We start from the raw sequence: 15,038 nt of genomic DNA on the forward strand, positions 1-15,038 counted from the left end.
GCTGCTGATGAGATGGCTCCCAAGACGACGATCTCACCCGTCTGGTCACAAGGTCGAGTCTCTGGCAAATACACTCTGTGCACTCCAGTCTTAAATGCCAACATGTTCCAATCCATCCAGATGCACCTCAGCTGTGAGTCCTGACGAGTCGCAGGTGATCAGGGTGAGGTCCTGACAGCCTCAGCAACACAGCCACTCAGTCCCAAACGCACGCCACCTGGGAGGAAACCAAAAGACAGAAACAAACCGGCAGCCAGGCCCCCCCAGCCATATAACAACTATAGCATCAACGTGGAACTGTAACCATTTCATATAAACATCTAAAATCATAACTGGAAACTCACCTACATGTTAACTGGTCAAGCTAGTTGGGTTGATGAGCCACTGTGCTGGTTGCGCCCATTTCCTTAGCCTATTAGCTAGCTCCATCACAGCTCAAATAAAGACTACATTATAGATTATTTAAGAGTGAGAACTGCTTATTTCAAAACAAATTTGAAACGTGACATTGCACGGCGTGGCGTAGTGTTTGCGATGATGAGAAGCTGACACCCAATTAGACATGGTGCCCCCTCATGGTGGGCACAGGAACAGAGACAAGCAGAGAATTAGTGGTTCACTGTGCGCGTTAGAAGATAACGATCTGGCAACCGATGAAACGGCTCGTTTTGTGGCCTGTCTGGAGGATGGCAAGATGGTGTCACTTAAAATAAAATAGAATAAAATAAACACACATTTAAAAAGTACCAGAGTCAGAGAGCAAAAGGGAAAAGATAAGAATTATGCAAAAAGAAAGGGAGGAAGAAGATGGAGAAGGGTGAGGTGGTTTAAAGGACAAACAGAAAGACACTAAAAGAAAGGATGAAAAGAACAACAAAGAAGACACGCCCGTCTTCTTTTCGCTCTCCACCGTTTAAAGCCACACTGCTGGCACACGCCGTCGCCATGTGATGAGACACTGATTAATGTCGTGCACTTGTTCACTGAAGATTTAACGAAGCACCGAGGCAGAGAATTACAATGAAGCACTTATATTATTATTTAAATTGTTTCAACACTTTGACGTCATGTTTTGGCCAAATTTTCTTTCCCATTTGAAAAGTGTGATAATTGACCGCGGCCGTGTCAGAAGAACAATTCCAGCTCATTATTCTTCAATCTCACGCTTGCTGAATGTTGAGGTTTTGCCAACAAGGTGATGTTTCTGCCAATTTTTTTTACTGGTTATTTTAAAACAGGATTGATTCCTGCGTGTAAAGTCTCAAACATATTTAGTTTTAACTATGTGATGTGGCTGCAGACTGCAATACCCCAGTAATCCATGGGGGGCAGTATATACTTTAAACCAAGGCAGTTTAAGTGCACGTGTAACCTGCACAGCGTATCATGCTGGGATCAAACTCACAGTCACTGGGACAGAAGGAAAAATGTTCCAACCACAAAACTAAAGGTCTCATATCTGTCACTAGAACATCTTTCAGCACTGGTCAGTGAACTTCACTCACTGCACAGCGCCACCTGCTGGCTACCTTTACACAAGGAAATGTAGTCAGGTCAGGGAGCGGGGGCTGCATGTCACCATATCCTCCACATTACAGAAGCACCCTGGGTTCTGGATGGCAACCACCCAGGCATATAACCGATCCATCACTACCTCCTGAAAGTAGCCATCTGTCTGCTACAGCCAGCTGAAATGTGGACGTCTCCTTGGTCCATTCCAGCTGCTGTGTTCCTCAACACTGAGACACCTATGTGCTGGATCATGGACAAATAAACAGTTCACATGGTCAAAACACTGTAGCTGACTCATCCTCACAATTCAAGTAGCGCACCTCATGTGAGTGTCTCAGGTTAACCAATCATTTGACACAAAATAATTTCAACGGTAGCCGAGGATTCCCTTGGACCAAAGATGCCACCTTAGGTCACTGGTTTACATCCAAGTCTCTCAATCATATTGGAAGACAGGAAGCACCAGGACCACAACATCTAGAACCTTCACCCTGCAAATGTATCAGCATCACCAAATACCAGGAACCTCATGACTCCATGAGCCATTCCAAAAATATCTCAATCTCAAAGGCCAAGGACCCAAAGACATGAATGTCACTGCTAAAATAAATCAATGCATCTACAAGTTTGACACATTCATATATGTACATGTCTGATGGCTGAGTCCAGGAAGTCAGTGAATGCCTGGATCGAGGTTTGTATCCAGGACAATCTCAAACCCAGGTATTCTGGCTGTGTCCCAAATCAGGAGCTGCATACTTCTAAGGCTGTGCCCTACAAAGATCTGACCTTCAGAGGCACCAGAGGCTGATGCATCTGTTGTGAAATGAGACTGTCGAGTCCACGCAGCATTTTGTCATTTTGTTGCCTGGTAACCTTGATGGCTGCAAGCAACAACCTACCATAGTACCTGTAGATTAGTAATCAGTTTTCAATACTTATTTATACTTTACTTATAAACACTATGTTGGCTGCATTCCAAGAAGCCCTTGAAATGAGACAGTCTCGATGCACCACTTACGACATATGCGGCTGATGAATGCAGCCTTAGGGCCCTGTCCCACTGGCGTTTAGGAGGATTTGTGTATGGATTGCGCACAAAATTGGCCCATATTCGCCAAACATCTGCAATATCCGTGTAACATGCCTGTGTGAGTTGGCCGTCATCCGAACACGCCTGTGATCATCCGCAGAGGCACGCATGTCCACATCCAGATTTTTGAGCTGCTCAAAAATCTGGATGCGGATAACATCCACCTTACATACTCCATATATACTCAATTCATACATAATACATACTCACTCTATGCACTGTATATCTGCCGTTAACCGCTGATATCTGCAACTGATGGAGATTTGCGGCTTGACAGCGGACTGGGACAGTGTGTAAAACAGATATATATCGTGCCCATCACGTCCACATCACAAACTAAAATATGTTGTAGCGAATGCAGACAAACTGGCCATGAATAAAGCGTTTTTATTACATCTGCTTTGCAGCTGATTTGCGGACAATCTGTGAATGCATAACAAACACGTCGCGTAAACCCAAAGTATTATATGTGGCAGAAAGTGACATACCTGCCAGTCAGTGCCGGTCCGGCTGTGTAGATCCACAAAGACGTAGCTGCTGCAATCCAGGACTTTTATTTAATACCAACAAAAGGAAGAGTTGCTGTTTAGCCACAACTCATGCTGAAGTCTGTTTTCTGTGACACTCTCAAAAAAGAAAAACACCGTCTCACACCACGAGCGGCTTCCCCCCTCCCGCTCCCCAAACTCATGAACAGTTAACCCTCGCATGACAACATGAACATTAACTCTGTGATCAACTTGTCCAAGTCCAGCAAATGCTCCAGAGGCTGTATTGCTGGTGTGAATAGTGATGCCGAAAGGAGCGAGTGCGCTTCTTTTATGACCGCAATGCAGATGCTGTGCACGCGCAACACGTGCGCGATGCATTCATAATACACCCGTAATACTGCCGTGATAATCTCAGTGTGTCGGATCAGTTTCCTCACTACATGCGTTATATAACCGTGATTGTTCGTCATATATTTGCTATATATTATTAATATATCCGGAATTCATACTGGGACATTTGTCATTTTTGGCCATTTTTGTTGCGGACGACAACAAACGCCCGCAATTTGTATACTCAATTCATGCGCAATTAATCCTCTCCCCAGTGGGACAGGACCCTTAGAAGTGTACAGCCACTGAGCTGGGCCACAGCTCAAGGGCTGTCATGATCCCACTGACTCCAGAAAGATCACAGCATCAATCACATTGTCCAGGTTTGTAAACAGTTCCATCACACACAAAGGAACTTAACCACAGTATCATCCACAAAGAAAAGGAACAAAACAAAATGGCTGTAACAAGAAAACGAAAATGGCAGAAGGTTTTGTGAAGAAACCAATCACAGTTATATAGTATGTAACCACGCAAAACTACCGTGAGAAATATGTTAGAAAAGCTGGTGTGACATCATTGAGACACAAACACACGCTGCTCTCTTCCACCCCGTTGTGGACGACTCTCACGCTCTTCTTAACGAGTGCACAAAAACACATGAATAAATCACTGACCTGCTCGTGGTACTCGATGCCCATGCTCAGAGTGTTGATCAGGATTGCGATCATAATCCCACGGCCAAAGTACTTGCTGTCCACGATCTTCCTGAACGTGTCGCACACCAGCCTCCAGAAGTGCACGGCCTGAGCCGCGGGCTTGCCCAGCCTGCAGTGCTTCTTCTTGGTCTGCCGGCTGTCTCGCCTGTCCCTGTGGTGGAGGTCCTGCGTGAACTCATATATGCCGTCACTGTCAGAGTCGCCGGGGGTCCTGTTGCCCTCGGCGCCTCCCTCGGCCTCGTTGGCCAGAGCCTTGGCACAGTATGGGCAACTCTCGGGGTCTAATGTGAAAGCGGCCGTGTCGACCGCGCTCTCTGCGGTGCTGAGGTCGTGAGCTGACAGCTGGCAGGGGAGCTGGGCTGAAGAAAAGTGGAAAAATAAAAGTCATGCACACAAAAATAAAGTAAAACAGCTAAATCAACAAGATTGTGATAAATCAATCAATCAATTTTTTTTATATAGCGCCAAATCACAACAAACAGTTGCCCCAAGGCGCTTTATATTGTAAGGCAAGGCCATACAATAATGATGTAAAACATCAAAAATGACAAAAATGAAGTGGTTTCGACAAATTGTCAGAAGTGGTGAAAGTGATTTGCTTTGAACAACAACGTTTCTGTACAGTGGTATCTGAGAGCGTGTGTTTGATTAGGACCGGGAGCGCGTGCTGTGTGAGTCATGTTTCCACAGGCAGGGTTACAACCTGAACGGCTGCCAGGCAACATTTACACCGCCGGCACCACCGGCACAGACCCGAGCCCACCTCTGCCCGCTGCTTTTTCACATTTGGCAAGATTTGGACAGAGACGCCTGCAGGTGTGGAGTGTGTTACAGTTTGGTGCATCATTGTGTACAACTGATACTAGAAAAGAACACGACAATACAGATGTTATTTGATATGATGCTCTGCAACATATACTGTATTTTTTGGAGTATAAGCAGTGTGTTTTTAACTTGTTTTGTTGGTCTTGTGACTTAAATTTTGAAGTCAATCAATCAATCAACTTTTTTCTTGTATAGCGCCAAATCACAACAAACAGTTGCCCCAAGGCGCTCCACATTGCAAGGCAAGGCCATACAATAATTATGAAACACAGTCTACGTCTAAAGCAACATAACCAAGGGATGGTCCAGGGTCACCCGATCCAGCCCTAACTATAAGCCTTAGCGAAAAGGAAAGTTTTATATATGAAAGTGACATATATGAAGAAAACACTGCATTATTTCATCTGTGGCACCAAGATGGCTGAGTGAGAAACAGTGTTGCCGCACAGCAAGAAGGTCCTGGGATCGCTTCCCACCTGGTCCTTTCTGTTTGTATGTTCTCACTGTGACTGGGTGGTTTTTTGTGTGTTCCCGCTATCAAGAACTTGCTAGTTCAGGTTCTGCTCCATCCTCTGTCCCTGACCAAGGCAGCATCTCTGCAGCTGCTCACTGCTCCTAGTGGTTATATTGTGTATAGCTGCAATGACAGTGGCCCTGTGATAGACTGGCATCACATGCATGAGGACCCCCACCCCCGACTGGAGTAAGCTGGTATAGAAAGTGAATGTAATTTGACAGGTTAAAAGCAGAGGACAAAATTCACTATATGCACATAAAATGACAAAGATCCTTCTTCTTCAACTTCATCTACACATAAGCTGCTCCTGTATGAGAGAAATAAGCTGGATGTCAACGACTGTAAAATAAGAAAAAGCCCAACATCTGAACGAGAAGTAAAATGAATGAATCCTGTTCTCAAATCACAGGACCACACTTTGAACAAAGAGAAGGAAAACTCACACTCGTGCTTTTTGACACACCACTCCACAGCCAGAACAGCAACAAGGAGGACAACTTGGCTAAGGTAAGACTAAGTATAAAGATTTAAAAATGTATACAAGTTTTAAAATGTTTAATTATGTTTAGGTCTGAAGAAGCAGTTTACTTGACTTTTTTGTGCCTCATACAATAACAGTAATGCACCTTTTAACTTTTGCTTGCTAACAGTATTTGCATTATTATTAAATAATGTGCAGTTTTGATTAATTTTGCTTCTTGTTGCATGAAGCAAAAGCACAACATTTAAAAAATAAATGTGACTTATAGATGGTGTGACATATCCTGGGGTGGTGGCAGAGTGGTTAGCATGCTTGGTTTAAGTGCGGGAGGTTCCCGGTTCAAATCCCACCCCTACCACACTCCTCCATGTAATGTGGAGCTGAGTCAGGAAGGACATCTGGCGTAAAACCTGTGGCAATTCAACATGCAGATCTGCCTCGAATTTGGTGTGGCGACCCCGAGTGCAAAACAAGTGGTGCGATTTATAGTCTGGAAAATACATCACTGAGATTTAATTAGGAGTTATGAGAAGGTTCATTTCCAACCCAGTACACCAAATGAGGTCAATGTTTAGTAATGTTCCTTTATTTGATTGCACGTATTACAAAGGAGAGATGGCAACCAAGAAAAGGTCAGAAAAAGATTTGAATACTGCGGTCTTGTGATATTGATCTTAAGACCACGAGGCCACCATGAAGCCGTCCCGCATTTTAGTTACTGGCAATGAAAATCTATTTTAATGGAACATAACTGAGGGAACACTCCCAAGAGCTGGATTGAGTTTGCAATCATGACTAGCGTCATTAAACACTTGTAAGCTGCTGTCAGTTTGTCAGGATGAGGTGTCTACCTGTGGGACTATGGGGGTCCAGCAGACTCTGAGGTTGCCTCTCTGTGGGCATGGGTGGGATGTTGAGGTTGAAGTTGAAGTGAGTTAAAGTGCTGCCTGCAAGACTGCCTCTTCTGGATTCTGCCAGGGCTCTGGCCTGCAGAGTGGGGTAGTTCTTAGGTGCTGGAGCAGCAAAGGGCACAGAGTTCCTCTTCATAGCCCTCGATACGGGTGCGGGGGCCAGGGAGAAGGGGCCTGGGATCTTCCCTTGAATGCTGGGTGTACAGCAAAGAGCTTCAGAGAGGTTGTCTGTACGGTATACACTCCGAAATGAAGATGACTTAGTGTCTCCCACAACGGGATTGGTTAAAGTGGCCAGATTGGACTCAGAGGTGGCTCCTGTCACGGGAAAGGGCAGCGCCACCGTGAGATGGCCGGTAGATGTGGTTGCTAGGCGAGCTCCTCCATTGTTGTTATGAGAACCAGCCTCCACATCCTTGCTCTCTAGACCTCTAAAGCTGCCTCCTCGTCTGACACTGCCATTCCGCAGGTGGTAGCAGTGGTGCTGGTGGAGGTGGTGATGCTGGTGCCCCAAGTTATGAACAGACACAGAACCCTGCCGGGATAACTTCCTCCTCCGCCTCTGGCTCTGGCTGCGTTGTGGCTCCACGGCGGGAGGTGATGCTGCTATGTTGAGCCCGCCACGCCGAGCCAAGACCCTGCAGATGTGGGCGACCTGCTTGGCCCCCTTACGGATGATGTGCACCAGGTATTTAAGCAGCTCGTCGTAGCAGGAACCCGGCTCAGAAAGAGAGGCCAGAGTGCTGGCATTAGACATGAAGCGCACCCGCTGCTCCTTCATCAGCTGACTCTCCCGCTGTTTAGTCTCTGAGAACTGAGTGGCAATGACGACCAGGCACAGGTTGATCATGAAAAATGAGCCAATCTAAGGAAGAGAAGGAGGGAAATGCCACCGTTGTGGGTAAATGTCCAAACGTAAATTGGATGTTCACATATACACCCATCTTTTCACTGTCTGACCCGTTTACTAAGTCAACACACACACACACACACACACACACACACACACACACACACACACACACACACACACACACACGTAGTGGCACCTTGGGGTGACACTTACAATGATAAGCAGGATGAAATAGATGAAGTTGTAGAAGGAGTGAGCATCCATCACAAAGTACATGATGTCAACCCAGCCCTCCAGGGTGATCACCTGCAGAAACAAACACAGATCAGAGTCAAAAACTGCAATTAACAGACCAACATTTCCAATCTGGACAGTTCTGAGGACTGACTCAGCACAAAGGTCATCCCCAACATTTAATCGATGCGATTTATCTGGCAAACAAGAGCTAAGCAGGGTACGGGACAGCTCGTCTCCAGTCCGGCTTTTGACCTTCTAAATGATCTCCCTCAGCTAGATGGCAAACAATGAACATGTCTACACAAAGGGTTTGCAGACAATGTGGAAATAGCAAACAGATTAACTACGGAAAAAAGACACTCGAGTCCAGTGGTGTGGCTGCAGGGAACTGTTCATCCTGTAAATCAGACCACTCTGGTATTCCAGCCTCCTGCTCCTCTCTTCCTCGTCTTCTCCATCTTGTTTTACAGCAGCACTCTGACCACACTGTCTGTGCTTCCCTGCAGAAACAGACCACTTAACCTTTCCAGGGACACTTTTATTTTTCTGTGGAAACAAGAATAAAATTGCTGGTCAGGTCAGAGGATTGCATTCAGTCACAACTTGTTTCACAGTGGGTGCTGCCTGGTGTCACACCCACTGCCCGACAGAACCACCCTTAATACTGGTTGGCAACCACCCAGGCAGACCGTCAGTCTATCACTATCTCCCAGAAGTAGTCATTTGTGTGCCATACTTTAGTACTGGGTCATGCTGAAGAACCATGGTCCACATGGTCATCATGTCATAGCTGATGTTCCCCTCAATGCAAAGAGCACATCTTAGGACTCTCCAAAGCAACCACTCATTTGACACAAAGTCAATCCAGTGGAACCCAAGAATTCATTGGAGTGACTTCTTAGCAAAAGCATCCAGTTATCATCTTACTAGGTCAATGGTTACCACCAAGATCTTAATGCTGCGTTTACACATAACGACGACAAGTCACAAATGCCACGAAGTACACATTCTTGGCCGCTGATCACGAATGTGATGATTCGGGGCAGAGGTGTCAGGTGTCCTCAGGAACTGCTGCAACCTGTTACCACACGTTACGATTAATGGCACGTGTTGCCGGAGAATTATCAGGAACCATTACGCACGGTCAAGAATAGTGTTCCGCATTGTTACACACTATTGCGCATAACAGCGCATCGTTAAGTTCTGTCACGTTGTGAACGAGGTGAATTGTCTCCACACACACACACACCCATATTGATCCAACCGAATTCAGATCGCTCCAGTTTTTCAGAAGAACTTTGTGACTGCATGCGTAGTTGGGCTCTGTGCCATGGAGTGGTGCAGAGAGGAGGAGGAGGAGGACAGCACCAGATGTGTGGCTTCATGCGGCTCTCGTCTCGCGCGTTTTGCCAAACATCAGGCACATGCAGCAGGTGGAACACCTGCAGGAGCGCGCTGAAGAGCACTGAAATGAGACTTTTAGCCGACTTGGTGTCAGCAATCAAACTGAATGCGGTGCAGCAGGGTTTAATTGTGCGTGCGCGCTTCTTCCTCTGCTGGACTGGAAGAGGTGCAGAGATGTCTGGCTGCACGTGAGTCTCCTCTCGCTCCTCTGGTTGCTCAGACTCGTTCTCCTGCTCATCGGTTACAACAGCAGGTGGAACACCTGCAGGAGCATCCTGAGGAGCTTCAGCAGGAACCGTGGAACGACACTTGGAGCCGAGTTTAATTGTGCGCACGTGGCAGAAAACTGATTTGTCGTGGCGCGCAGTGAAATGTGACGCCGCGTTACAAGTCGTGTCAAAACTTGACAGTTTCCGTGTCACTTCGTAATAACGCGTGACAGTTTGGGCTCCAAGAACCATTACAGGAACCACTACAAACGTTGTCACGTTCTATTAAGGATCAATACTCATCAAGACGGATCAATACGCTCAGTTGCGACCTCCACAACGTGAGACAAAATGAGGGTGGTGTGTGACATTCTTGGAAGATTTTTTGACAAGCAAAAACATGCTCCACGAATATCAAGAACATCACACACCAACACACACTATTAAGAAACATATTCAGAGGCATTAAGTCACATTAATAATGTCAGGAATGTGTCACAAATGACAGAAAAATGACATTCGTAATGCGTCTTGGTTATGTGTAAACGCACCTTTAAAACCATACAGTTAGCCTTGAAACACTAAAGTGTGGGTTTTTCTGTCAGTACTAAAAGGTTTTTGATTGAAGTCACAGTCCAAGATTCACTGGACCACCAGTTAAAATTTAACATCAGACTAAAAATAACCGCGCTATGAGCAGTTTTAAGGTTCCTGACTAAAGAGTCTTTGACTAAGGACTAAAGTTGTGAATGAACCACAGTACCGGTCAAACGTTTGGACACACGTTTCCATCCAAATTTGACTGCTTGTATAACTGTTGTGCAAATAGCCTGGATTTTCTTGTCCTTTGCACTTTCTCAACAGCCTCAAAACTCATTTATCTTTGTTGTGGTTTCACTTTCACATTCGTGACTGCATATTCCGGGTTTGTGAAACCTCTCTTCACTCACAGTGAGTGGAAATGATGTGAAACGGAAAAAAAAAAAGAAAATTCTGTAAGGAAATGCAAGAAACTCTGTTGTCCAAATTAAACAAGAAACTGACTATACACACACACACACACACACACACACAGTGTGTATATATATATATATATATATATATATATATATATATATATATATATATATATATATATATATATATACACACACACACGAGGTCTGCCCGTAAAGTATAGGTCCTTTTTATTTTTTTCAAAAACTATATGGATTTCATTCATATGTTTTTACGTCAGACATGCTTGAACCCTCGTGCGCATGCGTGAGTTTTTCCACGCCTGTCGGTGACGTCATTCGCCTGTGAGCACTCCTTGTGGGAGGAGTCGTCCAGCCCCTCGTCGGAATTCCTTTGTCTGAGAAGTTGCTGAGAGACTGGCGCTTTGTTTGATCAAAATTTTTTCTAAACCTGTGAGACACATCGAAGTGGACATGGTTCGAAAAATTAAGCTGGTCTTCAGTGAAAATTTTAACAGTTGATGAGAGATTTTGAGGTGATTCTGTCGCTTTAAGGACTTTTCACGGTGCGAGACGTCGCTCAGCGCTCTCAGGCGGCGTTATCAGCCTGTTTCAAGCTTAAAACCTCCACATTTCAGGCTCTATTGATCCAGGACGTCGTGAGAGAACAGAGAAGTTTCAGAAGAAGTCGGTTTCAGCATTTTATCCGGATATTCCACTGTTAAAGGAGATTTTTTTAATGAAAGACATGCGGGCGGATTGCAGCGTCGGCTTGCAGCCGCCGCGACGCTCCATCACGGGAAAAACACCTCTGTTGGAAGCCTTAAGGACAAGTTGGAACATCTCCAGCTGATAAACAATTTCTCATATACTCACTCCACTGAAAGCCATCAAAAGCCAACTGGATTTTAACAAATGGTTATCAACACGGAGGTGTTTTTCCTGTGCCGCCGCGCCGCGTCGGCTGCGTCCCGACGCGCGGACCCGTCCGCACATCTTTCATTAAAAAAATCTCCTTTAACAGTGGAATATCCGGATAAAATGCTGAAACCGACTTCTTCTGAAACGTCTCTGTTCTCTCACGACGTCCTGGATCAATAGAGCCTGAAATGTGGAGGTTTTAAGCTTGAAACAGGCTGACGACGGCGCCTGAGAGCGCTGCGCGACGTCTCGCACCGTGAAAAGTCCTTAAAGCGACAGAATCACCTCAAAATCTCTCATCAGCTGTAAAAATTTTCACTGAAAACCAGCTTAATTTTTCGAACCATGTCCACTTCGATGTGTCTCACAGGTTTAGAAAAAATTTTGATCAAACAAAGCGCCAGTCTCTCAGCAACTTCTCAGACAAAGGAATTCCGACGAGGGGCTGGACGACTCCTCCCACAAGGAGTGCTCACAGGCGAATGACGTCACCGACAGGCGTGGAAAAACTCACGCATGCGCACGAGGGTTCAAGCATGTCTGACGTAAAAACATATGAATGAAATCCATATAGTTTTAAAAAAAAATAAAAGGACCTATACTTTACGGACAGCCCTCGTATATATATATATATACACTCAACAAAAATATAAACGCAACACTTTTGGTTTTGCTCCCATTTTGTATAAGATGAACTCAAAGATCTAAAACTTTTTCCACATACACAATATCACCATTTCCCTCAAATATTGTTCACAAACCAGTCTAAATCTGTGACAGTGAGCACTTCTCCTTTGCTGAGATAATCCATCCCACCTCACAGGTGTGCCATATCAAGATGCTGATTAGACACCATGATTAGTGCACAGGTGTGCCTTAGACTGCCCACAATAAAAGGCCACTCTGAAAGGTGCAGTTTTGTTTTACTGGGGGGGATACCAGTCAGTATGTGGTGTGACCACCATTTGCCTCATGCAGTGCAACACATCTCCTTCACATAGAGTTGATCAGGTTGTCAATTGTGGCCTGTGGAATGTTGGTCCACTCCTCTTCAATGGCTGTGTGAAGTTTTTAATTTTTTATTTTATGTTAGTGATCAAGTATTTACTTTTGTAATTTGTTTAAAAATACCTGAAATCTGGTTTAAAGTTTAAACATAAGACTTAAGTTTCACTTCCATCACAGGTGTGCAAGTTGTAGATGAGCCAGTAAAATCGTGAGACTAAACCACACCCACTGTAACACCCACACTGTATAAAAGTGTTGTGTGAGCCATCTTTGTGGTCTTTTTCACAAGATGGAGTCTGTCTGTGGAGACCCAGCCCTGATTTCAACGGTTTGGTTCTTGGTAAGGGGCAGAATGTTACATAAAGAACCGGGAGAAATCACACGTACATGAATGGAAGCCGAAGCAAAATTTACATTTTTGGTGCTGCTGTATATCCATAAATTGTCACGATGATGTCTGGACTCACCTGAAAGATGGCAATCCAGGCATAGCAGATGTTGTCAAAATTGATGGCGCCCTTAAACGGGTTGAAGGGCCCAGCAGAACAGTTGGTGTAGTACTGGTTCCAGTTGACACAGGTGGTGTTGTCAGTGCTGTTATAAAAGTACATGTCCAGTTTGCACTGCAGGCCTCCCTCCTCGTACAGGGTGGGCACCGAGCCGCAGTCCCTCATGCCGTTCTCTCTGGGCTGAGAGCAGATGAAGGGGTTCTCGTCGTCGTTTTCAGTGTGGTAGTATTTTCCGAGCTCGACTGCCAGAGGGCTTTGAAAACAGAAGCACACAGCAAAAACTGAAGTCACATTTTCCAAACACTACAAGTATTCTGCCAACACTCTGGGTGTTAAACCTCTCACAGTGTTGGAGTTATTGCTCAGAGTTGATCATATTAATGCCATGTCATTGTGGTCCATACTTGGAGTTTTCACTTGCAGTGACACACAACCTTTTTGTCTTTGGTGTTCCTCAAACAACTGCAGTGTTTTTCAAAGCTAAAAACAGATAAACATGAGAAAGTTAACACTATATTGAAAGTAAAACTCAGAATGGGCACCATGACAGCATATAAGGAATGGTGTTAATTTTAACACTATGTGACTTGAATCTTTAACACCAAGGATCTTGTTGCTTAGACCTGAGATAACTAAACACTTACTGGGTTTTACCGAACCTGAGAGTTGGAAAAGTCAGAAATATGTTCCAAAAGCTGACACATTAGAAATTTACCCAGCAGTCTTTGGAGCACACACCTCCATGACGGGTCAAACGTTGAGCTGTTATAACGTTCTTGATTCGATGGTTTAACTCAGGGGTGGGCAATTAATTTTTACAAGGGGCCACATAGGGAACCTGAATTATGTCCAAGGGCCACACCATCAATAACTCAGCTGTCTCCCATTACAAATTTTGCAAAAAATTACCTATTTAATAGCTTTTATAGGTAATTTTTATTACTGTAATAATATGTAAATATTTAAATATACCTAAATAAACCTCTCTAATGATTTGCAACACACAAGCTTGACATTTTTAATATATGTAATAATAATCACAGACCTCATGAGGGCTGGACAGAGACATGCAAAGGGCCGCATGTGGCCCCCGGGCCGCAGTTTGCCCAGGTCTGGTTTAACTGGATCACTGATCGTCTGGGATTTCCCAGCCATCAGACCAGGCTAAGGATCTGTGAAGGACCTCTGTTTGTTGGTGTGCAGCGACATTCCCAAGTGAAATGAATCCACGCACAGGCATCTCTAGATAGACAACTGGATGCAGATATCCTCTCTGGGAATCGATCGCGAGACGATCTCCTCGCCAATGAGGGATCACCACAACGACTGCGTGTGAGTTCATTTGGACTGAATACAAAAGTTTCCTTGTGAAACCACCCTGACCTATGGGCTTAGGATCTCATATTCACCTGTTTCATGTTAGTGTTTTATTCTGTGTGTTAAGAAACACAACCCACATGTCTGTTTCCCAACAGGACCATGTGAACAGAAGCGGTTTCTGATATGGGCGATATGGGCAGCCGCCCAGGGCGGCTTCTTATCTGGGGCGGCATGACCGACCCCCGGTCCCCTCAAATGCATTGCAATCGCTGCAGCAGTGCCTACCGCTATACTCCACTTGTGTGTAATGAGCACCCTCTGCCTGCTGTGTGGTGCATGTAGATTTCTGCCATGGACTGACAGACAGGTAACATGTTCTGGAGGTTTTGATGAGGTTTTGTTGTGTTGGTGCTGGAAACTGTCAATCTGGCAACCCTGGGGATAGGCGGGGGTGATAACCTATTCTGCTTCATTTCATTTCATATGATGATATTATTGATGATTTTGCATCAAGGAAGGCGAGGGTCAACATTTAGGAGACAGTTGATGTGCACATTAAACTATATGTTGTTCAAAGTACAGTACCAGCAAATAGGTTTTCTACAATGTTAATTTGTACATTTTAATTTGTATTTCTTGTTTGAAAAGTAATAGTGTAGTTAGTAGTCTCTTATTGAATCATTATCTCTTACTGAATTATTATTAATGAAGGATAGGACTTTACACAACAGTTGTTCAATTC

The 15,038-nt window shown here is 44.8% G+C and overlaps 1 protein-coding gene across 1 annotated transcript in view; it reads right to left on the reverse strand.

Annotated features, from left to right (window-relative positions):
• cacna1g (calcium channel, voltage-dependent, T type, alpha 1G subunit) overlaps positions 1 to 15,038 on the reverse strand; it is a 518,682-nt gene that overhangs the window by 248,694 nt on the left and 254,950 nt on the right. Inside the window, 4 exon segments of the mRNA XM_034194509.1 lie at positions 4,104 to 4,504; positions 6,820 to 7,744; positions 7,946 to 8,038; positions 12,935 to 13,229. Coding sequence (XP_034050400.1) covers positions 4,104 to 4,504; positions 6,820 to 7,744; positions 7,946 to 8,038; positions 12,935 to 13,229 — 1,714 coding nt within the window.

Source organism: Thalassophryne amazonica, chromosome 18, assembly GCF_902500255.1.
Source record: "Thalassophryne amazonica chromosome 18, fThaAma1.1, whole genome shotgun sequence".
NCBI classification, from domain to species: Eukaryota; Metazoa; Chordata; class Actinopteri; order Batrachoidiformes; family Batrachoididae; genus Thalassophryne; species Thalassophryne amazonica.